Source organism: Sus scrofa, chromosome 13 (genome assembly GCF_054392235.1).
Source record: "Sus scrofa isolate SSC_HxYL_T2T_F1_AM1 chromosome 13, Sscrofa_HxYL_maternal_Yorkshire_Landrace_v2.0, whole genome shotgun sequence".
NCBI classification, from domain to species: Eukaryota; Metazoa; Chordata; class Mammalia; order Artiodactyla; family Suidae; genus Sus; species Sus scrofa.
In genome coordinates, this window is record NC_139395.1 from 89746339 (window position 1) to 89773200 (window position 26862).

The 26862-nt window shown below is 50.4% G+C and overlaps 1 protein-coding gene across 1 annotated transcript in view; it reads right to left on the reverse strand.

Moving 5' to 3' along the window:
- Window positions 1-506: 506 nt before the first annotated feature.
- RAB6B (RAB6B, member RAS oncogene family) overlaps window positions 507-26862 on the reverse strand; it is a 62814-nt gene continuing 36458 nt past the window's right edge. Inside the window, exons 3-8 of the mRNA XM_003132428.6 lie at window positions 12595-12648; window positions 12292-12397; window positions 10705-10816; window positions 9605-9698; window positions 6667-6733; window positions 507-4906 (exon numbers count right to left, since the gene is read on the reverse strand). Coding sequence (XP_003132476.1) covers window positions 4842-4906; window positions 6667-6733; window positions 9605-9698; window positions 10705-10816; window positions 12292-12397; window positions 12595-12648 — 498 coding nt within the window. The 3' untranslated portion in view covers window positions 507-4841. The remainder of the gene's footprint in view (window positions 4907-6666; window positions 6734-9604; window positions 9699-10704; window positions 10817-12291; window positions 12398-12594; window positions 12649-26862) is intronic.

Consider the following 26862-nt stretch of genomic DNA (forward strand, 5'->3'; position numbering starts at 1 on the left):
ACCTAAAGGGCCACCTCAGGGCTGGGCTCTGCCTGGTATGGGGTGAGGCTGGAGGGCGTACCTAGCAGCTTGGCGTCATCTGAGAGGTGACTGTGGTTCACCTTAAATTCTTGCCTTTAAACAGCTTTCTAGAAATGACCAGAAGGGAGAGAGAGAGGGCCAGTCCTGCACCCACCCTTCCTAATCCTCAGCCATGGTGAGTGGAGAGCAGGGAAGATAGGCGATGTCCCACGGCCCTGAGTCAGTTCTGTCTGGGGATTCCCTTTCCATCAGCCTTGAGGCAGGTTGGAGAGGATGCACATGAGCCCAGACTTCATCTTATTGGTGTGTCCTGCCTTTCTCCCTCCTAAGCTGGTTGAGCAGGAGGAAGAAGCAAAGGGCCTTGGGTGTGGAACCCACCACCCAGATGTGAGAGGAGGGTCTTCGTGAGCATGCACTTGAAGAAGTCTGTTTTTTCACACCCCACCCCAGATGATGGCACCACTTAAAAATATTAGACAAGAGGCTTTGTGTTGAGAATTAGGACAGTTTATTGTTTGATCAACATGCTGAGTCTTCCACATTTTACACAGTTTTATGTCAAGTCAATGTGGCCATGTAAGCCTGCTGAGCCAGGCACAGATGAAAATGCCACCCTCTGGGCTCCTCATGGCCAGTCACTTTAATGGGGATGGGTGAGGGGGAAGGTGACACACACCACGTGATACAGGCTGGCCGTCAGTGTCTGGAGGCCTTGCACCAGAGGGAAACATCCAAGCCCCACTGCAAGGAGAAACCACACCCTGCTGGGAGTGTCAACCACTCGGGGGTCTGGTGTCCAGGGAGTTTACACATTTGAGAGCCCAAGGTTTTCAAACACTGGACTAGTTCATTTCAAACCAAAAATCCAAAGGGTACCCCAATCTGCCAATCAGAGTGGACTTGGGAACTGGCCGTTTGTTGCACTGGAGCCTGAAATGCACATGGGTTCTTTCCTGCCTCACTCAGAGGCATGGGACAGACTTTTAGGTCCAACCTAGACTAGAGGTGGTCTGAGGAGCACACGTGCCCACAGCCCCTGTGTACCAGTGTGCAGTCACGTTTGTTGCACACGGTTGAGGGATGAAGAGTGGAAACACCTTAGTTCTGACTGCTTCTGGCTGCGGGTGACAATCAGCAAGGCACCCTTCTCGGTCCTGGTTTTCCTGCCTTGGCCTAGGAAGGTTTACGAGCCCTCCGCCCCACTCTGCTGCAGCCCAGGGGACGATGCCTCACATTCTTGGGGGAGAGGTAGTTCGGAAACTCATGCACACACAACCCTGCTTGGTTGGTGCAGAGACACTTCTGCTCAGTCGCCCCTCGTGTAGCTCAGATGCCTCACAGCCCTCTGCTGCCTGTTCTCACATCCTGACATCCTCAGCCACCCTCCACCATGTGAAGGAGTGAGGCTGCTTTGCCTGCAGGACACCGAAGCCAGCGGTGCCACGATTGTCACACCTAGTCCTTGAGGGCAGGGGCTCCCAGCACTGGCTGGCCACCACGAGGTCAGAGACATTGCACCCAAGATGTGTCTTAGTTACCATCACTTCAGTCCTAGTTTTTGTTGCCTGAGACAATGGACCTGACCTGGCCATTGCTCCTCGGGCCTGGGATATTCCAGATCACTTGAGGATGCTGACAGGAAGAGAGTGGTAACAGTGATGGCAGGGAAGCCTCTGACACAGGCTTGCTAACCTTGGACTACACAGCTGGAGTTCTAGCACTCAAGAGGCTACTTTCACTCTCACTCGTGCGTGCAATGATGGATACGCTTCCTGCTTTCCCATCGTATGCCCCACTTCTCAGACGCCCAAAAAACAGATGCTTTGCGCTGACAGCTTTTCTTTGAGATTCCTCAAAGAAAAAAAGAGGACTACAGAAGATGACCCTGCCCTAATCCCAGGTCAGGGCTGCTCTGAGGGTCTGAACCACTGGCTAAACTGAGATCATTTCCCAAAAGGATTCCTCCCCTTTGCCTCATGCTAGCCCACCTGGATTCAAGACAGTGGAATACTCTCACTCGGGGATGCTTAGGAACTTCTTGACACTTTCTCCAAGGGAACCTGATCATTTCGTTATTGAACCTTAACTCTGCATCAAGATCCTGCCTAGAAGCAAGAGGACAGTGATGGCACCAGCCTGAAACAGGAGCCAAGGAACCAATGCCCTTCTGTGCCGAGGTCTGGCTGCCCTGATAGACCCAGGAACGAGGGGTGGAGATGAGGCCCGAGGAAAGGGGCCCCAGGGGACAGTGGGGGGGAGGATGGGAGACTGAGGGGAGCCAAATGCCCTCACCTTCAGGGGCCCACGGGGCAGGGAGAGCCTGGGCTATTGTATCTACTGTGTCTCTTACTGTTCCTCAGGGATGTGCTAGAAAAACAAGTTCATGGTGCCTTGGATATGTGTGTACACGGGAGGGGACTGAATCTCTACTTTTTTTACAAGAAGGTTTTAAGAAAGTACTCTTTAGTACCAAGGAAATAAAAAGCCGCCATCCATTCATTCACTGAGACCCTGCAAATGGGGCTGTCCTAGAGGCCACAAGCAATGGCTGTCCCTGCCAGCCAGCCCGGGTGCTGTCACCTGGTCTCCTGTGAATTCTCACGAGGTAAGTAAGCACTCTTCCAACAAGCACCACTTGGGGGTGTGCCATGGTGGGGGTGCTGGCCCACCTGGGCTGCACACCTATGCATATAAGTACAGAGAGAAACGGTGCGCGTATTCCCAGGGGCTACTTTTGCCTGTAGTTAACACATCTATGCATTATTTTATTGATGGCAAGACAATCACAAGTTTCAGGACAATATTAAGTATTTCTTATTTCAACACATTGCAGTACTTTTGAATTTCCAAAACTTATCACAATGCAAGTTCCAACTTGAGAGCAGGAAAAACAAGAATATACATTGAGCACATGTATCTCCGTGAGAATGTGTGTGTGTAAGGTGTATACACAAGTCTATCTCTATATATAGTTATGTACACACATATAAAAACTCAACACGTGACACTGGATTACCTTCGCACATTGATCTTTGCCTTCGGGAAAAGCAGCTCAGTGGAAATCCTGCTTCCTCTTTCCTTCACCTGGAGATAAATTCCTCCCTTGAGATCAGCTCTGACGGGGAGTCTCCTTAGCTGAGTGTGTGACAGGCCCACTGAACAAATATCCATGAGTTCTGCCAGGTTCTGCTGCACCTACTGCCTGCCATTTTGGATTAGATTCTGAGAAGTTTCAAATTCACTGCAAAACCTTGTTGGAGCCCTGCTTTATGGAGGAATTTACCTCCTACCACACCGAGATGGTCATTGAGTTCATTGACGACAAGCCCAACAGCAACCTGGAGGAAGAGTCATTGCCAGCTTGGAGGGTATTTATCAGTTTTGGCCAGAGTCACCACCCACAGCCTTTGTGCTGGTGAGTCTGGGACTCTTTGGAAGGCTGGCCAAGTGGGTTGCATCACTTAGTGAAAGTGAGCATCTTCTTCAGAGATTTTACAGGTAGGTCCTCAGGATGAAGCCCTTCTCAGAAATGAGTCAAAAATGGCAAGGACAGCTTTCTCTGGGCAGCCTTCTGGACACCCCACCTCAGCCCTACCTCAGGCAGCCAGAATGCTGCTACCGTATCTGCTAAGGTCTGTGCACAAAGATTTCAACTGCAATGCGCCAGAATGGCGAACACACATCAAGAAGTCAGCCTTTCCAGAACAGCACTCGACAGTGTGAGCAACGAAGCATCGGAGAACAGGCACCTTCCAGGTGGCAGTTCTGCAGACAACCCTCCCTTCCCCAGTCACAGAAGGACCAATGCTGTGGGACACAGGCCCCAGCTTCCTGGCATCCAAGGAGGAGGGCCTCAGGGTTACACACGCTGAGCTTGCTCTCACCCTGCCTTTGGCTCCAACCCAGACATGTGTGCTGATCGCTAGACTGGTTGGTTAAAACATATTCAAAACTGCACATCGCTCCAGCCCACAGTTGCCAGCAGCACCCCGTCCTTCCTCCCTTCCAGTGACCTCTTGCTCTGCCGACCACTGAGCGGACCACAGAGAACAGAAGGTTGTCTGTGGCAAGTGCCCTCCACCTGCTCCAAGGCTTTTCAGGGAGGGCAAAGAGGCAGAAGTAATTCCAGTGGGCCCGGGGCCGGCCCCTCTGATTTCCACAAGGCCTTAATGTCAGCTCAGGGCTGTGGCTGATGCCCCACTCTGGCCAGAGAAGAACAGAGTCAGAGCTGCCTCTTCAGAGGCTGTTCCATTCCATTGGTGTTTGGTTTAATCAGGTAGGGCCTGTTGATGGAGCCTGTTTGGTCTGGGCCAGAAGGCCTGGAGTTGGAGCCTAATTAAGTTGCCCAGGTAATTGTTCTAATTTATTGGGCAGGGGGCGGGAGCAGGGCAGAGGTGATGAACCATTAAAAGAGGACAGGAAGGAGGAGGTGTGTGGAAAAGGTTCTCTATAAGTTTACAAATATACAAAAACAAAAAAGCACATCTTTCAAATAAAAATGACAACATTTTTATCTGGCAAAAAGTTGTATACACATGATTTAAATTTTTTTTAAATTTTAACAGTTTTTGGCAATCTTAATAAAGTACAATATATTACAACCAAACCAAAAAATAGTTGTTTAAGTAACAGCTGTTAAGAGTGACGTGATCCCTGATGCCCAGCCTCCCTCCCCACCCCTCCCCGACTCCTAGAGACAGAGAGAAAAGAAAAATCCTCCCATCTGGATAAGCTCGTTTCCCACCCCCCTTAGGAAGCTAACCAATAGGAAGCAACACAACAAGCGAATAGTGTCAAGGGAAGCCGGTGGTCAGGCTGCATTAGCAAGAGCAGCCGCCCTCGCTGGCCGGGGGCTCCTGGGGTTTGTCCAGCTTGATGTCGATCACTGCAGGGGGCGGGGCTAAGGAAGATGACTCTCCCAGAGACACGCCCACCACGGTGGGCCCTTGCTCCCGCACTGGTGACCCCTCGGTTTCCCTTCGTAGCCCCTGTGTCCCTCCGCAAACATGCAAGGGCTCGCTCTGCTTGGCCTGGGTGGGAAAAATTCAGGGTCAAGAGCCCCTACCCTTCCTCCTCTTCCCCAACCCTCCCAACACACCCTCACTTGACCCACCCAAAGCAAAGCTTGTCCTGTGCTGTGGGACCATCCTGTAAACACATGAGATCCATCCTTTCTTAGAGACCTGCCTGGTGACCACTGGTGATGCATCGCTGGCTCCCAGCCGGGCCTTGTTACCTATCATCTCCACCCCAAAGTGCACAGGAGGTGGTGGAAAGCCCCCCTCTTTGCCCCCCACCATCTCCAGGGGCCTGACATGGATCCCACCTGGCAATCACAGGGCGAAGTGAGCCTTGCCTGGGTGGGCACAGCAATCTTGACTCCTCAAGCTCCAGTCCGAGTGTCACTTACATCCTGAGGCTGCTGATGAGAAGCCAAAACCCTGGGGGAGAGCCTCTGCCCAGCCCCCTGCCCTCTCCATGGGCACCTTGGGGCCTGGCGGCTGGAGGAGCACCCAGCAGAACTACCAGAAGAGCAGGTGCAAAACGCACACTCAGGCTGCTCCCTCTGCCCTCACCAGGCTGGAATCCTCATCAGGCCCTGCCTGGCCATGACTGAGGACCAGGCTCTCGGCATGTCAGAATCACCTTTCCAGGGGGTGGAGGTGGGGGGAATGGAGGTTGGGGTTGGGGGCCTGCCAGTGGGGCTGTGATGGGGCTGGGAGGGGGTGGTGGTAGAAGCAGCCCTGCTGTGGGACCTGTTGCCTGCGTCCTAGGGAGGTTATGTGGCCCCTTTGTAAGGATGGTGGGAGAGGTTCCTTCTGCATTAAGTCCTCTTGAAAAGCCATGCTTCTCCTAAAGACCACTTACCACTTTCCTTCCTTGTCAGTTTTTGGCCACTCAGCCATGGCATATATATTCTGAGTATGACTTTGTCCCTAACTTTCCTTATTTTTCCTACACCCCAATTTTCTTATGTACATTTAATCTTGTTTTGTGTGCATGTATGTGTATACACATAAATACCTTTTTTATAACATGGCAGAGTGTAAATAAGCTAGTAAACAGACAATAAAAGGCTGCCACGGGGCAAATCAGACCACCTCTCTGAGCTTCAGTCTCAGCTCTGTGTGTGGCCTGAGGTTTGGGGTGCACTATGAGTGATGTGCAGACCCTGCCCCCAGAGCCGGGGGTAGGGGGTAGGGTGCTGTGCAGGGCTGGCGGGGAAGCAGGCAGGACTTGGGAAGAGATCTGCTGGGGGAGTGGTACAGGAGGTTGGACCGTGCTGAAATCGTGTCTGAGTGTCGACATGGAGATTGTACTTGTCCCCATAAATCTGTGTTCACTGGAAAGAAGGGCAGTCACTACCTCTCAGTACCCCCTGCTCCCATCACACCACACACAGCCCTCTGGCATCGCTACACTGTTTTAGAAGCTTAGGTGGTTCCAGATGGGCAGGGCCTTAAAGACCTCGGAGTTCAGCCTTGTCCCTGTACAACGGGGGCCCACAGCACAGCCATCCGCCAGGAAGGCTAGGCTGGAGACCAGGCGAAGGTCCATCCACTGTTCTATTACCAGGTGGAAAAATCAGTGGAAAAAGGGCTGCTCCAGCCCATCTTTCACTCGCTTGTCGAAGGAAAAGGATACTCCCTTCTTTGCTTTTCTCCTGGACATTCTCCATTCCGGGCAGAGCCGAGGCCACACGTCGGAAGAGCTGGAGGGGGGGAGAGGCAGCGTGAGCGCCAGCCTGCCGCTCCTGCTCCCGGGGTCTCCCCCTCTGCCTCTGCCTCTTCTCACCCTGGCCGTGGGCTCTATTCTCCTGGGCCACCCACTGCACCCTGGACAGCAGGGGCTGCACCTACCTTCTCTCTTCTGCGCCCCCAGCGCTCTTCACACCAGGTGGGTGGGCCATGGGGTCACAAGGGGCTGCACGTGGGTCACAGCAACCGCAAGGGAACTACTTCGGTGCCGAAAATGATCTCGGCCCTGGGAGACAAGCCCTTGGGTGGGCTTCTGTCCCACTGCCCACCTGGGGACCAGGTGTGGAGAAAGGACTTGCTCTTGAGACAGTGACCATCTCCTCAGGGGATCCTGCGAGTCCACAGCATCGAGGCAGCTGAGTGCTGGGACCCAGGGCCACACAGTCACAGTGGAGAGAGACTTCAGAGGGAATGACGCAGCAGTGTGAATGTAACATTGTGGGCTTGTTTAGGTGTGCGTGTGTGATGTGTACAATGTGTGAAGAGGAGTATGTGTGTGCTATGGATGTGAATGTCTGGCAGCTGTGTGTGTGTGAATCTGTGTACGTGTGGGGGGGGAGGTGAATATGTGGTGTGTATGTGCACATGTGGGGTTTCTGTGGGTTTAAGTCTGTAGGTGTGTAGTGGAGAACCTTGTGTGTGTGTGTGTGTGCACGCACGCTGGGGCAGGTGGGCAGGGAGTCAGGTGGGATGCTGGCAGACATGAAACCTAGGGGCTGACAGCAAGGACAAGGCAGAAGGCCAAGGCTCCAGAAGATTCTGAACGCTCTCCCATCTCCCCACTGACACCAACTGCAGGAACAAGGTGAGCTCTGGGCTCCTCCACTGCGTGAGTCCTCTGAAGGCAGGCTGAGTCTTGTTCATGATCTCTCACCCCAGAGCCTCACGAGTGACAGGACCAAAGCTGGGTAGGCACGAGTGGGGAAGCTGATGGTGGGCACGGCGTGGTGTTGGGACCCTGTGGTGGGCTGCAGACGGGGCTCCAGAGCTCAGCAGCAGACATGGAAGGGCATGCAGAGGACCCAGTCACTCCCCCAGCCTTCCTTCCTGGCCTCACCCCCACGTGGCCCCACTCTGCGGGTCTGGCTGTCAGAGTGGGCACAGCCTCGGACAGTGGCCAAGCTGCCAGTTAGAAGAAAGCTCCTGGGGCCTCTGAGAGCAGATAGGATCACGATCACAGTCCGGGAGTCTGCACCACACGGAGACTCCTCTGATCCACACCGGGTTTAAACTGACCACATTCAACTCCGGCTCAGACCATCGCCTGGCTTCCAAAGCATTCTGGAAAGGGGGCATCAGCATCTCCCTGACCCCGACCCCTGGGGCAAAGCCACCTGCGCTATAGACTGCTGGCTTCTGATTCCCTACCCCTAGGCCTTTCCATCAGGGCCGCTCAGGGCAGCAGCCCAGAGTCTCCTGCAGGCCTTCACGGACAGACAGCTTCCTCCTCGAAAGGACACCACGGCCACCCCAGCCTTACACTGAAGAAGGTTGGGAAGGAGATGGGAGTTAACAGAACTACTTCAAGAGCCATCCCATTGCAGTATGGGTGGGGGTGGGGGGCACTGAGTCCTGGAAGCTCCCATTCTGTTCCTTCCCACTCCTCTGCCACCTCCCACTGGCACTGCCCAGAGGGGATAAGCCCTCACTGCATCCAGCCAGCGCTGCAGTGGCAGCCTGCCTAGTGTTCCTGGATACTGCTGGGGGTGGCAGGGCAGAAGTGGCCCCCAGCCAGGCTTTGACACCTCTCCAGCTGCATCTGTGCCCATGCCGGTCCCCCGGCCCAGGCTGCCCTCTCTCCCTGTCACCTCCCCAAGTCCTCTTTTCCTGGAAGACAACAGCTCCACACCTTTTCTGAACCAAAGACTCCCTGGGCAGTCTGGTGGGCCTATGGGCTCCCTTTAAGTGTGTGAAATAAATTAGATCCAAGTTTTATGTAAAGGAACCCATTTGATATTGAAATAAATGTTGAAAAAATATTTGAAGAGAGACTTGTGATGTACCAGTGCCTGTGCTTCCTCACGAACATGCAAAGGAATAAGAACAGGCAGGGGGTCTGACAGCCCCTGAGATACTGACTGAGGTGGGATGCCTGTAAGAGCCCCACAACCCTGTAAGGTGACAAGAAATCAGCTGGAACCTCTGTCATGATGCAGCCATAGGTGCTGCTAATGTGGCGTCGTGTTGCCCACCCTCATGGCTGCAGGGGATGCTGGAGGTCTGTTGGAGATTAATGCAGAGACAGGTGCAGTTTTTTTCCTGTCCAAGTCCACTGACTTGTGATTCTATCCCTGGACTCCTTGGGAGTCCGTGGACCCTGGGCAAAGCTCCTGCTCTGAGGCACAACCCTAAGCCCACCCCCTCTATGGCTCCTCTGATTCTGATTCCCCAGGCCTCCCCCTGCACAAGCTCCAAATGCATCATGGGTGGGCTCTTTTCTCCAAGCCTGCCTGGCCCACCACAGCCCTGAGTACTTGCTGAGCACAATGCACGGACCCCAAAACGCTGATCAGACTGACTTTCCTACACACCCATCCCAAGTGAGATTAGAGGTAGGGAAATGCTGCTTCTCTCAGCCGCCTGGAGTTGGTGGCCAAAACCCCCACAGCAGCTCAGGGGCCGCAGGGCTGATTACCACGTGCGGCTGATGCCACATCCCTGGACACCCTGAGGGCGTGCATTCCTTCCCCCTCCCAAGCGGTAGAGCTTGGGAGGCAAGATGCTGCCCCACCTAGTCACTAGCCCTCAGTTAAGGCAGGACCGGGGCCGTGGCCACCGGTGCCGGAAGCCACCCGCGGGCCCCCAGACAAGGCAGCACATCCCACCTGCTTCACGTTGTAGCCGGTCTTGGCGCTGGTCTCAATGAACATGACGCTCAGTTCTTTGGCGCGCTGCTCCCCCTCCTCAATGGTTATCTGCCTGCAGGGGAGACAAGGGGGAAACCAGCTCAGTAGAGATGTAGCCCCTGGTGGGGGTGGAGGAAGCAGCCTCAGATGAGGAGGACACTTTAGTCAGGCCTGAGGCCAGGGCTGGACCCCAGGGCTCCCTCAGAAGCAGGGGCACAGGGCACAGCAGGACACGAGCTCCCCTCTCCTCCACTAGTTCTGTCCAGCTCAGGAGCAGGCCCTGAAGCAGGTGGCCTGCCGTCCCCTACCTGCCTTTCCCTATGTCACCACTGTCAGACTGCATTTATAAAGTGCTGCCAGCCACAGGATACCTCTCTGGGTGGTACCATCAGCCCCACTGCCCAAACAAGGGCACTGACATTGAGATGATGGTCCCAAGGTCACCTAGCGCGAAGTGGCTGGGCTTTGAGCTCCGCTTTCTTCACTCCAAGGACAGCATTCTAAGGAAGCAGCCTCTAATGCAGATGATTCCCTACGCAGTCACTGTACATTTCAGGAAGCCCTCAATCCATGACCTGCTTTATCTGACCCGTGAGATGAGTGGACAGGTGCAGGACAGGGCACTGGGGTCAGCCCTGGGCCTGGAGGGCAGTGTGCAGCAGCCTCTTCGGGGAGAGTGGCACACCCAGACACAGCAATGCACCAGGAAGCTCTGGGTGTTCATGCCTGGGGACTAGGGCCTTCACAGGCATTCCCAGGGGCAGGGCCGGTGGAGGCCAAGGGCTGCCGTGTCTGCAGCCGCACTGTGGCTGGGCCCAGACCATGCACCGCCTGGCCAGCCAGGCACACAGGGCTCCACCCAGCCCTGCCCCTGCCAGGCTGGAAAGTGGGGCTTTAGGGATGACACACCTGTGGGCAAGCCTCTACTGGGTGCTTTCAAAGCCCCAAGGGGTCCCTTCCCAGATGCAAAGGGATGGGACAGAAAAAGGGTGTTCACCCCCTCACATCCCAGCACTCCCCCTCCAGGAGGAGTTGCAGAGGCATGGAGGGCAGCCCAGCCTCCAGTCCCCTGCACCTACCTCTTGTCGGCCAGGTCCGTCTTGTTGCCCACCAGCATGATGATGACGTCACTGCCCCTCTCTGTCCTGACGTCATCGATCCACTTAGAGGTCTGTTGGAAGGAGTTGAGATCTGGAGGTGGAAAGCGGGGATAAAACTGCATGAGAGGAGTTCCCGTCATGGCTCAGTGGTTTACGAACCCAACTAGCATCCATGAGGACACGGGTTCGACCCCTGGCCTTGTTCAGTGGGTTGAGGATCCAGCATTGCCGTGAGTGGTGGTGTAGGTCAAAGATGTGGCTCGGATCCCCCGTTGCCGTGGCTGTGGCTGTGGTGTAGGCCAGCACCTATAGCTCCCGATTTGACCCCTAGCCTGGGAGCTTCCATATGCTGTGGGTGCGGCCCTAAAAAACAAACAAAAAGAGACAGCCAGGAGGGAGGGGGGAGGGGGGAAGGCAGTGAGGTGCCAGGAGCAGGAGGAAGCAGGGGGCGGGGGGGCACATGTACCCACAGATGCCTGAGGGGTGGGCAGGAGACCAGACCAAGGCCTGGGCCTTTCTGAAGATGCCTAAGTGCTTGTGGAGCTGTGCCCCTGGGCCCCTGAAAGCCCTTCACGTTGCTGAGCTGCCCTCTGGGGACAGGAGGTCATAGTGCTTGGAAGGCTACTGTGTCATGATTTGCTACATAGACTAGTGGTTTTAGGGCCCACCTAAGGTCAGACATGATTTTGGAGGCTCAGAGCAGAGTGAGAAATGGGTGCATGAACTCAGCTGAGTTTGGAAACAATGTGACACTGTGTGTATGTGACCACAGCAGCTCTGAGGGCAGGCATGCCCTTCAGAGCAGCCTCCACCCACAGGAGCTCAGAGGGGTTTCTGAAGAGCCCTTCGAATAAGCAGTAAGGCAGCCCCAGGGCCAGGCGAAAGCCAGGAGAGGCCAGGCGTCTCAGGGTAGCTCCCTCCTCAGTCAGAAGCTGGGACAGGCCTCACGGAGGAGCACAGGGCAATGCCCAAACCTCAGGAGCCTGGAGACCCAAGGGGAGGCTGCGGGACCCTGGGCTCCTTGCAGCCTGAGCCAGGCCACAGGAATGCAGGCCCTCCCAGGGCCCAGGGCCCACCTGCTCTCAGGTGTGCAGGGAGCCTGCGGTCAGGGAGAGGGGTGGAGAGATGGGGCGAGCACAGCCAGAGATGGTAGGCCTTGGCCTCCTCCCACCACAGATGTGGCTGCAGCCCAAGGGCTGGCCAGGTGTGCATTACACCTACCTGGGCGGGGGTGCTCAGCCCCGGGCCCCACCCCTTACCCCCATCCCCCTCAGGGCTGTTCATTGCTCTTGAGAAGAGCAGCTTGGGCCAACAGCGCCACAGTGTGTGAGAAGCACAGCCCACTCACGGCCCTCCCGGACCCACTGGGCCTCCCCTCCCAGGGAGCCCCGTGAGGAGCTGGGGTGCCGCTGACAAAACTGTGGCTGCAAGGTCAAGGTTGGCCCAGGGACCTTGACACACACACACACACACACACACACACACACTGCAGCCTGCCTGGTGCTGCACCTGAGCCCCGGAGCCCTCGTGAGCTGCCCCCGTCCTGGCACCCAGCCCCACACTCACTTGTGATGTCGTACACCACCACGGCCACCGTGGAGTCCCGGATGTAGCTGGGGATCAGGCTGCGGAACCTCTCCTGGCCAGCTGTGTCCCAGAGCTGCAGTCGCACCTGTTGCAGGGAGGGCAGGAGGCTCAGGGGCAGTGAGGTTCTCATGGTGGGGGTGGGGGTTGGGGGAGGTCCCGGCTCTGTGATGCCAGCACTGCAGCTCTGGACAGGCAGGGCTCTCAGTGGCACCCAGGACGGGCCCAGGCAATAGGTCCCAAGGAGCCCTCCCAGTCCTCCCGGGTCTCCAGTCAGGCACTCACCGTACGATCCTCCAAGTACATGGTTTTTGACAAGAAGTCAATCCCAATGGTTGCCTGTTAGAGAAAAGCCCAGAAAGGTCAAAACTGAAAGGTCTCAGGCAAAGGGGCAAAAGCTAAGTGACAGAGGAAACCTGAGTTCCGGCCCTGTAGAGCCTCCTCAGTGACCTGAGACTGCTTACGCCCAGCCTGCTGCGTGACAGAGAACTGAACTTCTATTTCGCTTAAGCCACTCTTATTTGGGGCTTCTTTTAACACAGCCTAACTCCATCCTAATGAATAGAGCAAAGAATCACAGAGAAACGATTCCTCAAAGGTAGGCAGCGTGGGCACTGATGTTCTCATTGATAACGTAACAATGATAACCCCATTTCCCTTCACCTGTGCTTCCAAGGAGGTCAGAGAAGTCACAGGTGACATGACCAAGGACTGTGCCATTTGGATCAAGCCCTGGTAAAGCTCGACCCAGTGGCTTCCATAATCATAAACACCATTTCCTGGACACACATATACCTCATTATCCTTCACAACAGCCTGACTGAATCCGTGGTAATGAGGAAATTAAGGCCAACTTCTTATCTCTCCAGTTCTCTCACACCTTTAGTCCCACGTTCACACTTCTTCTCTATCAGAGAAGCACCTGGTTCCTTCACTGTCCTGTTCTAGTCACACTCCCCACCCAACCAGGCTCCTGAACCACTACAGACCTTCCCACAGCTGTAGAGACTGGTGTCAAAGCACAGGCATTGTCCTTGGATATGGCTGAGCCACCATCTCTGCTCAGAAAACATCTAAGTTCTGCTTCCAATAATGGCTAAGAGGCCAGTATCAAACCAGCCCTCCTATGGATAACTATTATAAACTCTGGACAAATACAAGAAATAACAATTGTAAGCACTGAAGAGGAACCAAAAGTGGGCAGAAAACAGTGAGTTTACAATCTCTAAAGAAAGGGAAGAGATCTAGGTGAGATCTTACATTTAACCAATTTCTCCCCTGAAGTAACCTTCTAGTCCTACCAAGTTAGATGAACTTGGTAAACACCTCAGGCTTTTCACTGAACCCTAGAAGGACCAGCTCTAGAAGAAAGGACATCAGCTCAGGACTAAGGGTTACATAAGAGTTCTAGGGGAGAAATCAAAAGAGACCTATCTTAAAGTTTAAGCATGGAAGGTAAACCGTCACCCCCACACACAAAAAAGATAAGCTGCCCATAATTTAATTTCCTGTTGAAATAACTCAAATCTCTTCAGAGGAAGGCTAACAGAACCCAAGAATATCTACAACTTATTATTCACAATGTCTGCCACACAATAAAAAATATTAGACATGAATATGTAGGATATTCCAGCCATAATCAAGGAAAAAACTCAAAAGAAACAGATTCTCCAGATGATTCAGATGCTGGATTAGCAGACAAGGACTTTGTTATAAGTATATTAAAAACATAACGAAAAAGATGAGTATGATGGGTGCATTTCAAGAGGTATATGGAGACTAAAACAAAACCCAGAAATCTTCACATGAAAAAACACAACATCTGAAATAAGAATGCATTGGATTTGAACAACGAGGACACTTCAGAGGAAAGGGCAGAAACTGAAAGACAGACCTAAACAAATGCTCAGACTGAAGCACAGATTTAAAAAGGGTGCAATAAAAATACACAGACCCTCAAGAACTTCTAGGACAACAGAAAGTGACCAGATATATGTGTAGGTGGGGTTTTAGAAAGAGACTAAAAACAGAATCAACAAAAAATTAAACAAAAACAGCCACATATTTTTCCCAATTTGATTAAAAACATCAACCCACAGTTAAGTGAACCTAAAACAGGATACAGAGAAAACCATACCTACTATGCAAGTCATAGTCAAACTGCCAAAAACTAAAGATAAAGATAAAACCTTAACAGCAGCTAGAAAAACAGCAAGACACAATTTATACGAGGAAACAATGACAAGAATGATGGTCAATTTCCCTTCAGAAACAATTGAGGACAGAAGACAATGGAACAACATCTTTCAAGTTCTAAAAGAAACAATGACTGCCATCACCTGTCATGTCAGCCTAGATTTCTATAGCCAGTGAAAGTTTCCTTCAACACTGAAGGCAAACTAAAAACACTTTCAGTTAAGGAAAAGCTGTGATAAATTTGTCATCAGTGAGCCCTCATTACAAGAAAAGCTTTAGGTTGAAGGGAAATTTTACAGATGGAAGTTTGGATCTTTAAAGAAGGAATTTAGGAGCACCAGAAATTGTAAGTCTATGGGTAAAAAAAAAAAGAAAAGAAATGTGACTTGTCCTTGATCACATGCCTCCATCCATATCAGCAACAATTCATAACATCCTCCTCTCTATTTTTTTTTTTCTGTCTTTTTAGGGCTGCGCCTGCAGCACATGTAAGTTCCCAGGCTAGGGGTCGATTTGGAGCCACAGCTGCCAGCCTACACTGCAGCCACTGCAATGCAGGATCCAAGCTGGGCATCTGCAACCTACACCACAGCTCACAGAAACACCAGATCCCTGATCCACTGAGCAACACCAGATCCCTGATCCACTGAGCAGGGATTGAACCCATGTCCTCATGGATACTAGTTGGGTTTGTTACCTCTGAGCCACGAAAGGAACTCTCTCCCCTCTATTTTGCCCCCATTCCATCCTCAATGCAACTCTCTCTCTGAAGATGGCCTCAAATCTTACTTTACATTAGGTATAAACCACTTCAATCCCTTGCTTTTACCCTCTAATATAACAAAGGTGATAACCACAGTATCAATGACTAAACATCTGAGTACTTATCAGCTGCCAGACATTATGCTACGTGCTTTATATGCATTAATTTAACCCTGATAAGTTATGCCGTGAGTTACATTCTTTAGTTTTCATGTGTTTCTGCTAAGAAAACTGAGGAAAGTTGATGCCTGAACAACATGAAGGTTAGGAGCGCTGATCCTCTGCCCAGTGGAAAATCTGTGCATAACTTATAGTCAGTCCTCTGTATGCACTTTGGTTCCTCCATTCAACCAACTTCAAATGGTGTATCACTGGAGTATTTCCTACTGAAAACAATCCAAATCTAAGTGGTACAGTTCAAGTCCATGGTGTTGAAGGATCAACTGTATAAGAGATGATAAATTACTTGCCTAGCATCAATAGCTGGAAATGGCAGAGCCAGGATTCAAAGATATTTGCAAAGTTGTCTACATATGTCCAGCCACAATTCCACATCCCTCTGGGCTCTGAGCATCTGAGCTTTCCCCTGTCAAAGCAAGCTTCTCCTTGAGGTTCTCTTGGCTCTGGCCATCAGCCATCAAGGATCTTTTTTCTGTCTTCAACCCTTCATTCTCTGCTCACTCTTTCTTTTCATCCAAAAAACATTCTCAAAATCCTTGCTCCCTTAAAAAAAAAACTCTTCCCTATTACCAAGTGGCTCTCCAGCTCTCTGTCAATCTCTCACCTCTCTTCACTCAGTATGCTTCTTGGAAAAGGGCCCCAAACCACTGTCCCCACTGCCTCTCCTCCCACCCATTGCTCAGTGAAGGTAGTCTGGCTCCTGGCCCTCTGCCCACTGAGGCTGCTCTGGCTGTGGTCGCCATGGCCATTCATCTCCAAGTGGTCAGATTCAACTGGATGTACTTGACCCAGTGGAGTAATCCTTTTCCTTGACACTCTTCTTTCCTTTGCTTTTTGTTATACCACTTATTCCTGGCTCTCCCTGCCTCCCTAGCTGTTGTTCCTTACTTGTCTCCTATGGGATCCTCTTTTCCCTTCTCTGTCTCGAAAATGTTGGCATTTCCTACTGCTTTGTGTCAGGCTACCTCATTTACTGCCACAGCTTCAAAAAGGATGTACTGCTGGCAAGCCTACATCTCAGGTGTCGCCTCTGTCCTAAGCCCCAGATCCAGGTTACCAACCACTTACTAGACATGTCCATCTTGACCTTGTCCTCTTACTAGACCCAGATCCAGATCTTACTAGATCTTACAGATCTTAACTGGATCCAGATCCAGGTATTCAACTGCTTACTAGACATGTCTTCTGGACACGGACACACTGGACACACCAGACATAGCATGTCCCACACTGGGCCCACTGTCTCCCCCCAGGCTTACTTCAATTTTCCCCACATCCCTGGGTGCCCAAGCCTCTGGAAGCCCTCTGGAGGTCCCCCTCTTCCTCTGCTCTCTCATCCACTCCCTCACAGCAAAGGAATCACTGAGTTGATAAAACTCTGCCATCTGTCGGCTTCTCTCTATCCTGCCAGCACTTCCCCAGCTCAGTCCTCCAACTTCTTTGACCTGAATAACCTTAACAGTTTCCTGACTGGTCTCTCTGCCCTCAGGTTCTCCCCTTTATAATTAATCTTTCATACAGCATTAGCGTTCTCTTTCTAAACATTAGTCTGACCATATCTCCCCTAAGAAACAGTCCAAACACTTCAGCCTTGCAAGGGGCCTGCCCCCGCTTCCCCTGACTTCACTCCTCTCTTGCCCAGCTTGCCTTTACACTTTAGTAATAATACTGTGGTGAGAATTCCATGTACACAAGTCACTGTGCTTCTGTGCCTTTTCTGTTTTTGTTTTTTGGGATTTCTTTGTTTTGGTTTATTTTGGTTTGTTTTAGGGCTGCACCTGCAGCATATGGAGGTTCCCAAGCAAGGGGTCGAACTAGAGCTGCAGCTGCCAGCCTACGCCACAGCCACCGCAACACCAGATCCGAGCTGCACCTTCAACCTCCACCACAGCTCACCGCAATGCTGGATCAACCCACTGAGCGAGGCCAGGGATCGAACCTGTGTCCTCATGGATGCTAGTTGGGTTCATTACCACTGAGCCACAATGGGAAGTCCTCTGTGTCTTTTCTAGTGCTGTTCCCTGCTTTTCTAGTACTCTTCCACAAGGTTAAAACCTATTCAGGGATGAAGATCTAGCTTCTCTGCAAGTCATTTTCTGAGTTCTCAGGTTGGCCTAGGGGCCCCTCATTTAATGGTTTCTCTACTAAACTGGAAAGATCCTTATTCTTGTCAGTCTCTCCCACTGGCCAGTAGTTGGATAATTCTTAATATGTAACCCATGGACCACTTGCTTCAGAGTCATAGAGGGAACTGTTAAACCTGCAGCTTCCTGAGCTCAGCCCAGACAGAGAGAACCACAAGTTCTGGGGTATCAATCTGGGAATCACCCAGACAAGCCCTCATGTAACTCATATATACAGTCAAGTTTGCAAACAACTGCCTGGACACTGAGCTCATGCAGTAATCAGTCTGAGGAGGTTGTGGTACCCAGGAAGAGGGGCAGATTCCTTGCCTGGACGAGGGACAGGGAGATGCCCAAGGGGCAGAAGGGGCTGATCAGGGATGAAGGAACCAAGGCTCACTCAGAGCTGAGGTCATACAGGTGGGAGTGGCAGAGCAGAACTGGAACCCAGGTCTCCCTGACTGTTGAGCTGTACTCCCTCTGCTTCCTGAAAGCCCTTCGTTTCAGAAGCTGTCACTGTGCCCTCAAGCTGTCACTGAGTGCAGGGAGGATCACATCCTGTCTGGATCCCTATTGTCAGAATCTATGGTCATTAGCCATGATAGCTTGGCAGAGTGCACATCAAAGGAAGTTCATTTGCATTTTAACAACAGCAGCTCTCTAAGGGCACAAGAGAAAGAAGAACTTTTAAGATGGCCTTGGTTACCAGAAATTTTCTAGCTCCCTGGGATTATTTACTTTTCCAGGCACAGATCACAAGCAGTTGGCTCTACCCCACCACCAGCTGGAGCCCATCTCTCCCAGACAGGCCAGAAATGCAGGGAGAAGGTGGCCACAGCCTTCCCTGGGCAGCTCCTTTCTGGCAAATGATGTAAGTAATAAATACCCATTCTTGTCTTTACTCTTGAGTGCCTATGATGTGTTAGGCACAGACCCAGACAAGCCCTGGCCCCTGCCTTACACAGAGCTCTTCCCTCCCCTGGAATATGCTCTTCCACATGGCTAATACCTATTCAGAGTTCAGGATTCAGCCTTGAACTTCCAACCATATGGAGGAGCTAAGATTAGCACACAGAACTATTGTCCCTGACAGACGGACAGGATGAGTGTAGTTTGAGGGGCTTTAGGAGGAGGAGGAGCTTGCTTCTGATTGATTTCTTAAGGAAAGGCAGGGCAACTAGGCCAGTCCTTGAGTGAACACTAAGTTTCCAGCAGGAAGATGGGGATGTGGTGGAGAAGCATGGGGAGTAAATCCCAGGTTCTGATTTCAGTGATGGCAGAGCTCCTATCAGACCAACCCACTTGCGGGTTACAACTATAAATTCTGAGGAAAATGTAACAAACAATTATCTGAAGACACTGGCACGTGGCCATGAGAGGGCAGAATCTGAAGGGGAGTCAATACTTAAAAGAAGAGAATAGGAGCTCCCACTATGGAGCAGCAGGATCAGCGGCATCGCTGGAGTGCCAGGACACAGGTTTGATCCCTGCCCTGGCACAGTGGGTTAAGGATCTTGCGTTGCCACAGCTATGGCGTAGGTAGGTTGTAACTGCAGCTTGGATCTGATTCTTGGCCTGGGAACCCCATGTGCCACAGGGCTGTCAAGAAACAGAAAAAAGAAGGCGAGGGAGAAGAAGAAGATGACGAAGACGAACACACAGAAGAAGCAGAAGCAGAAGAAGAAGAGAATAGCCCTGGGTGAGGCTCCTGTTTTATGACTGTTTACGCACCCGAGAGCAGCCCTGACTGGAGCTGAGAGGTGGCTAAAATTCAGCAAGAAACCCACAGTCTTAGTGGTTGAAAAATGAGAGGGCAGCTTAGGTAAGGCTATTTAGCAGTCAGAAAGTATGGAACATCCTGAAGATGAGAAAGCCAGACAGGGCACCTCAAATTCTACATGTAAATGCTGCCCCAATCTCTGGCCCAAACAGACCACAAGCAGCCTACCTAAGGTTGAGAACATACAAACAAATCTGAACAAAACTTGAAGTTGCTGTCTAGAACAGGGAAGAGAACTAGGGTCCAGTGACTATTCTTCCAAAGGAACAAACAGAATCCACAGTCTTAATCACAATGTGCAGGATATAACTCAAAATGACTAGACATATGAAGTAAAAGGTCATATATGAGAAAAAAGGGAGTAAATGGAGACCAACCCTGAGGTGGCCTAGATGTTGAAAGTAGCCAAGCAGAACAGACTTGTGGTTGCCAAGGGGGAAGGAGAGAGAGTGGGATGGACTGGAAGTTTGGGGTTACTAGATGCAAACTATTGCATTTGGAGTGGATAAGCAATGAGATTCTGCTGTACAGCACAGGAATTATATCTAGTTAGTCACTTGTGATGGAACATGATGGAGGAGAATGTGAGAAAAAGAATGTACATATATATGTGTGACTAGGTCACTTTGCTGTACAGCAGAAATTGACAGCACATTATAAATCATCTCTCGGAGTTCCCGTTGTGGCTCAGTGGTTAATGAATCCTACTAGGAACCATGAGGTTGTGGGTTTGATCCCTGGCTTTGCTCAGTGGGTTAAGGATTTGGCATTGCCGTGAGCTGTGGTATAGGTCAAAGACGCGGCTTGGATCTGGCGTTGCTGTGGCTCTGGCGTAGGCTGGCGGCTACAGCTCCAATTAGACCCCTAGCCTGGGAACCTTCATATGCCATGGGTGCAGCCCTAGAAAAGGCAAAATAAATAAATAAATGAATAAATAAATAAATAAACTCTAATAGAAAAAAATAAAAATCTTAAGTCTACAAACAATAAATGCTGGAGAGGATGTGGAGAAAAAGGAACCCTATTACACTGTTGGTAGTATTGTAAATTGGTGCAACCACTGTGGAAAACAGTATGGAGATGCCTCAGAAAACTAAACATCTGACCCAGCAATCCCACTCCTGGGCATCTATCCAGAGAAAACCATGACTCACAAAGACACATGTACTTCGATGTTCATTGCAGCACTATTGGCAATAGCCAAGACATGGAAACAACCTAAATGTCCATCGACAGAGGAGTGGATCAAGAAGATGTGGTACTTATACACAATGGAATATTACTCAGCCATTAAAAGGACTGAAACACGGGCATTTTTAGCAACATGGATGAACCTAGAAATTATCATGCTAAGTGAAGTCAGCCATACAATGAGATACCAACATCAAATGCTTTCACTGACATGTCAAATCTGAAAAAAGGACAGATAGAACTTCTTTGCAGAGCAGATACTGATCCAACAGACTTTGAAAAACTTATGGTTTCCAAAGGAGACAGTTTGGGGGTGGGGGGATGTGGTGGGCTTGTGAGATGGAAAGCCTATAAAATTGGATTGTGATGATCATTGTACAACTATATATGTAATAAATTCATTAAGTAATAAAAAAATTTTTTTAAAGAAAAAAACTTACAAAAAAAGAGAAAGTAGTCAAGCTTTTAAAGTAGCTCATATAATTATGCTCAAATATACAACGAAATACATGCTCATAATGATACAATATGTGAAATTTTTAAATGAATGCTGTGCTTAACCACAGGCAGCAGATGACAGATGAAACAGACAATGAACTTGAAAACAGAGCAATAGAATTTATCCAAAAGGGAGTGCCCGTTGTGGCTCAGCAGTTAACGAATCTGACTAGCATCCATGAGGATGCAGGTTCGATCTCTGACCTTGCTCCATGGGTTAAGGATCCGGCATTGTGGTGAGCTGTGGTGTAGGTCACAGATGCGGCTCGGATCCTGTGTTGTTGTGGCTGTGGTGTAGGCCAGTAGCTGCAGCTCCAATTGGACCCCTAGCCTAGGAACTGGGAACTTCCATGTGCCGCAGGTGAGGCCCTAAAAACCAAAAGCAAAAAAAAAAAATTATCCAAAAGGATAATATGGGGACACCAGACAAAAAGAACAACGAGCTACCCAGATAGGCCACACTCACCTACAAAAGGCCCAAGAAATCGTGCTGATCTCCATTTCCAAGGTCAGCACAGGTCACACAGTGTGTGAGTGTATTGATGGGAGGAATGTGGGTGTGAGTGGATGTCAGGAGACACATGATAAGTGCAGAGACACACTCGTGCATGCAACTACCTATATATTTGCATGTGGAAGTTTGCATATGTGGGTAGGACTGGGTGTAAGATGTTTGTGTGGGTGTGGGTATGGGTATGGGTATGGGGTGGGGAGGGAGTCATTTCTGCTATGAAGGTAAAGCCCAGATCCATGATGCGCCCACAGCCCTGGGGATGCCAGGAGGCTGAGACGCTGAAGTGACCAGGAGCCTCCATGGGGGGCGGGGGGGGGACATATTTCTGCCAGCAAATCAAGGCTCCCTGTCAATGCCTCCAAGGACAGACTATGGCCAGCCCAGAGGATGTGATGTGCAGCAAGTAGACTGCCCACCCAAATAGACCTGGCTGGAAGTCATGTGCCCAGGGCCTTGGCAGAGCCTGAATGCTGAAAGTCTGTGGTGGAAATTTGCATGGTAATTTGCATATATTGACTCAAGATTCTCTTCTCAGGAAATCATGAAAAGGAGTGTATGTGTGTCTTCTTTTAGCCTTGGCCTGTGGCTGGGGAAGCATCCGTAAGTGGCAGAAAGCAGCTGGAAGAGCACTCTGTTGGGAGTGTCCTGAGAAAATGACAGCCTCTCTGGCCCGTATCTTCTCATCTCTAAAATAAGGATAATCATCAGGGGAGTTCCCTGGTGGTCGATGATTAGGACTGAGGGCTTTCACTGCTGCTGCCTGAGTTCAATCTCTGGTCTGGGAACTGAGATTCCACCTCAAGCTGCTGCACACCATGGCCAATACATACATACATACATAAAAGGGGGATAATCACAGCTTCCTTCAAGCATTCCTAGATCAAATGAGTTAGATTGCATGAGAGTATTCTATATAAACAAAATGAGCACTGACCAACTGATTGAGGGATTTCCAAGAGAAGCTGTAGAAACCCACCTACCCCACAGAGAGAGCCTCAAGCAGTGTTTCTCAGGCTGGTTACGTGGAACACAGCCCCATGAGGAAGCCCTGCTACAGGATGAAAGTAAACTGTGATCAAATGTTTCTGGGAAAGGCGGCCTATTCAAGCCCATAGTGGGGGGCCATAAAGTCCACCACCACAGTAAAGGCTCTGAGAAGTCCTGCACTGAAGAATCATGAACAATTTCATGTAACTCAATGTTTCCCAAGCTTCTTGGTCCTGGGAACTTTTGTACTTGTAACCCCTATTCAAACATCCCAATAAATGTGCTCCCAGCCTTCAGGAATGGCTGCTCCACCACTGGAGGTGGACTCCCAGGGAACTATGGAGTTTTGGCCACAGTCTTCATCCTCTGTACTCTATTTCCTCTTATGAGGTCTGCAGTAAGTTATTCTCACTGGAAATTATTCCACAGGGATGTAAAGAGGATATCAAGACAACAGGAGCAGCAGGCTTAACTCTGGGGACTCTCCCGCCAGCCACAGCCACCACAATCCTCCCTTCCCCTCCTGGGCTGTGCTGGGTGAGCCTCCTATACTGCCCGATGGCACTCTGAGGAGGCTGGGCTGCTTCCTGCTCTGATTAGGTCACCTCAAAGCTGGCAATGCTTGTTTATTCCCTTAACATTGCCATATTGCCAAGTGCTTATGACAAATGGCAGGTACTTCATTTTATACAAAACAAGAGGAACCTTAACAAGGACAGATTTCACGGCTGCACCCACATTTATCTTCTTCTGACGGTGGTGTTCAGCAGTGTTAATAGGGGCTCAGACACACAGTGCAGAATGATGGCACATGACAGGCCTCCCTCAGCATTTTGGGAGGCGCCATTGGCCCAGCAGATCCCTCAGGAAAGAGATGTTTCCTCAGGCACTTGTTGAAATCATCTCTGCTATGTGCATTTATTATGAAATGTAATTTGGCATCCACATTCTGACAAGGCACAGTAATAAAGTCTGCGGTGGAAATTTGCATGGTAATTTGCATATATTGACTCAAGATTCTCTTCTCAGGAAATCATGAAAAGGAGTGTATGCATGTCTTCTTTTAGCCTTGGCCTGTGGCTGGGGAAGCATCCGTAAGTGGCAGAAAGCAGCTGGGCATGACAAGCCCTTGACAATGAAGCTCTGTACCACCAACCAACAGATGAGAGTATCGGGGTAAAGTCATGCAAATTAGCATGCAAATGAGGCTGGCAAAACTTAGGGATTCAGACCAGCCAGTGGGTGCTGTCGGGTGGCTGGGGGAAAGAGACAGCAGCCTCTGGAAAACATGCAGAGCAGGTCTGTCCTCAACAGCAGCTCAACCAAGTGCTGTGGGGGAGGGGCCGCTGGCTCTGGAAGCCACAGCGCAGGTACCTGAATTCTTTCAGACACCTCAGCCTCAAAGTCTACACGGACCTGTGAGACTTTCCTCCCAATGAGGAGTGGCCTGTGCTAGTCACCACCCAATACAAATATTCATTGATTGCTCTTTTATTTCCTGACTGTTCTCTGAAACATCAACCAAACAACATGTACCTTCCAACCTTAAAAAGTGGGTTGTTTCATCAAAATTAGTTAATCCTTTCAAAAGTCACACAGATGCCCACCTATGGGATGTATGGCCTGCAGCTCCCTGAGGGGTCTCCCACAGGGTCACAAATGGATCCATGAACAGTTCCTCTCCTTGGCTCTTAGGGAGAAAGATGTTCTGGGGGGTGGACTTTTGAGGGCATCTAAGAGCTATCCTACGAGTAACCTAAGAAATGAATCAGGAAGGCTTACTAAACCTGGAGCAGTTGCATGATGGGTCCATCTCACTTATGAACACTAGAAGGCGCTATCAGACACACCCAATACTGATTGGCAACCTCCCATTCTTTTGCCAGCCCAGAAACTGTAAAAGTGAAATTCTGCTTTCCCAGACTCTCTAGAGGATAGCAGAGATCAGCGATCATGTGACTCAGTTCTGGCCAATAGACACAGGCTGCAGTCTTCTGGAGGAGAAGGGGATTCTGGGGAAGCTCTTGCTATCTTTTTCTGCAGAAGTGATGCCTGGAGCAGCAACAGCCATGCTGCATGAAGATAAGAACCCATAGAACAAGAAGACAGAACAGAATGACAGCAGGGCCCTGAGCCCTGCCTGATGGCATCACCGCATAACGGGGCCACCTCGAGTCCCACCATGACTTCTTGCATCTGCAAAACCAAAACCTTTCCTTGTTTAAGATGCGGTTAGTCAGCTTGCTCTACTAGAGGCTGAATGCATTCCTAACTTGTATATGCTTGACAAAAGAGAGGGCGAAAAGGACAGGGAGAGGAGGAAGAGAAAGAAAAGATGTTAGAGCAAGTCTGCCCTCAGACCAGTCTCAGGTCAATGTCCAAAAGGAGCACCCGGATGACTGGTGCTCCAGTGGGTCTCTGAGGGCAAGGTCATCTTGCCAAGCTGCCTGGCATTCAGGGGCATTTCACTATAGAAGACTGTCACCTCACATTTTTATCTCGGAACCAAATGTTTTGCAGAAGGTGGGACTCTAGCATACTGATGGGATAAAATCCTCATGTTGCCAGTGTTAACCAAGGATGGAATCTAAGGTTTGGCCAGAAGTATGGGGCACTGGCATTATCTGGCAGAATGCCAGACCTCTGCAGACAGGCGCGTGTTGAGAGGCCCACAATTTCCCACAAAAACACCTCATCAACAGTTGTTAATATTCACAATTGTTAGCTTCACTTCATCATTAGCAACTTGGTTTGTTGTGGGGTTGCTGTTATTTTGTTTTGCTCTCTATTAAGTGTACACACATTTGTATCAAGTGTTTTTGGCCTATAATTTTCCATCATCAAGACATTAAGACCTCCATGGGCTATGTTTAAATGCAAATGAACCACATTCCTACTGCTAAAGTTTAAGGCCATTGATCTAGGTAATGTAGGGGTTAAATCCCATCCCAATAATTTCCAGCTTAATAAAAAAAAAAAAAATGCACTACTAAGAAACTGGGATGCTGGCCCAGAGTCTCTCAGGTCAGTGACCGACTAGGTATTTGAACTCGGGCTTCTGCAGGCAACACTGTTTTCAAGGAGAAAAAAAGAGCTGATAGATAAGAGAGTGCGCCAACTCTTTCTTTTTGGTGTGTAATGTCACTCTGATCACCTGGACAGGGGCAGAAGATCCTGCCCGTCTCCCCAGGCGTTGGGTGGTTACCTAAACACCACCTGGGGATGAGGCAGGAGATAGATGGGTCTTAGGCTGAGCAACCAGAATCTGTCCCCTGTGGACGGATAATTTCAAGATAAAGATGACAGCAGGGAGCAAGGAGGTGCTGCTTGGATAAAAGATAAAGAAACCACCTATTTCTCATTCTTGAGGTCAAGGAGACCTCCCAAACTACACATGCGCAGGAAGAGTCCTCAGGGATCAGAGGAGGGAGGGACACCAGACCACGGTACATCCTGTCAACTTCCCAGAGAGCCTTGCGCTAGAACCCTTCCTTGGCTAAAAGATGTACATGCACATAGGGGAGGGTCTTGAGTCAGCTGAATGTGGACTCAACACCAGACGGAGCAAGATGATTGGCCAGAGGAAGGCAGAAAGGACTGCCCCCGAACAAGTGACATAAACCACCTCCAAAGCATGTGCCACTCTCTTTCTCTGTCTATCTCTGCCTCTCTCTCTCTCTATCCCCACCCCAGAGCCACCGTGTTTTCTTTGCACCTGTCTTCTCTCTCCTCTCTGTTTTTTTTTATTTTATTTATTATTTATTTATTTATTTAGGTCTCTTTAGGGCCGTACCTGCGACATATGGAGGTTCTCAGGCTAGGGGTCGAATTGAAGCTATAGGTGCCAGCCTACACCACAGTCACAGCAATTCGGGATCCGAGCCACATCTGCAACCTATACTACAGCTCACAGCAATGCCAGATCCTTAACCCACTAAGCGAGGCCAGGGATCAAACCCAAGTCCTCATGGATCCTAGTCGGGTTCGTTAACCACTGAGCCACAATGGGAACTCCTCTCTCTTAATAAAGACTTCATTTGCCTAACTTCTCAGTCTCTTTGCCGAAGATTTTCTCCAAAGGGACAAGGATTGGGGACCTACATCAAGACTAACCCTGTGGTCTAGGGATTAGGGTTCAGTGCTCTTACCCCATAGCCACCTGAGAACAGGGATGCAGGGCATCTTGAATTCTACAGAGAAAGGCCCCTCCTCCTGACTCTCTACCTACTCTCTAGACTGACCCGGAAAACTTACAGGGCTTCAGGAAGCCAGATTCTGCCAGCCTCTCCCAGGCTCACCCCACATGACAGCCATTTTCAAAA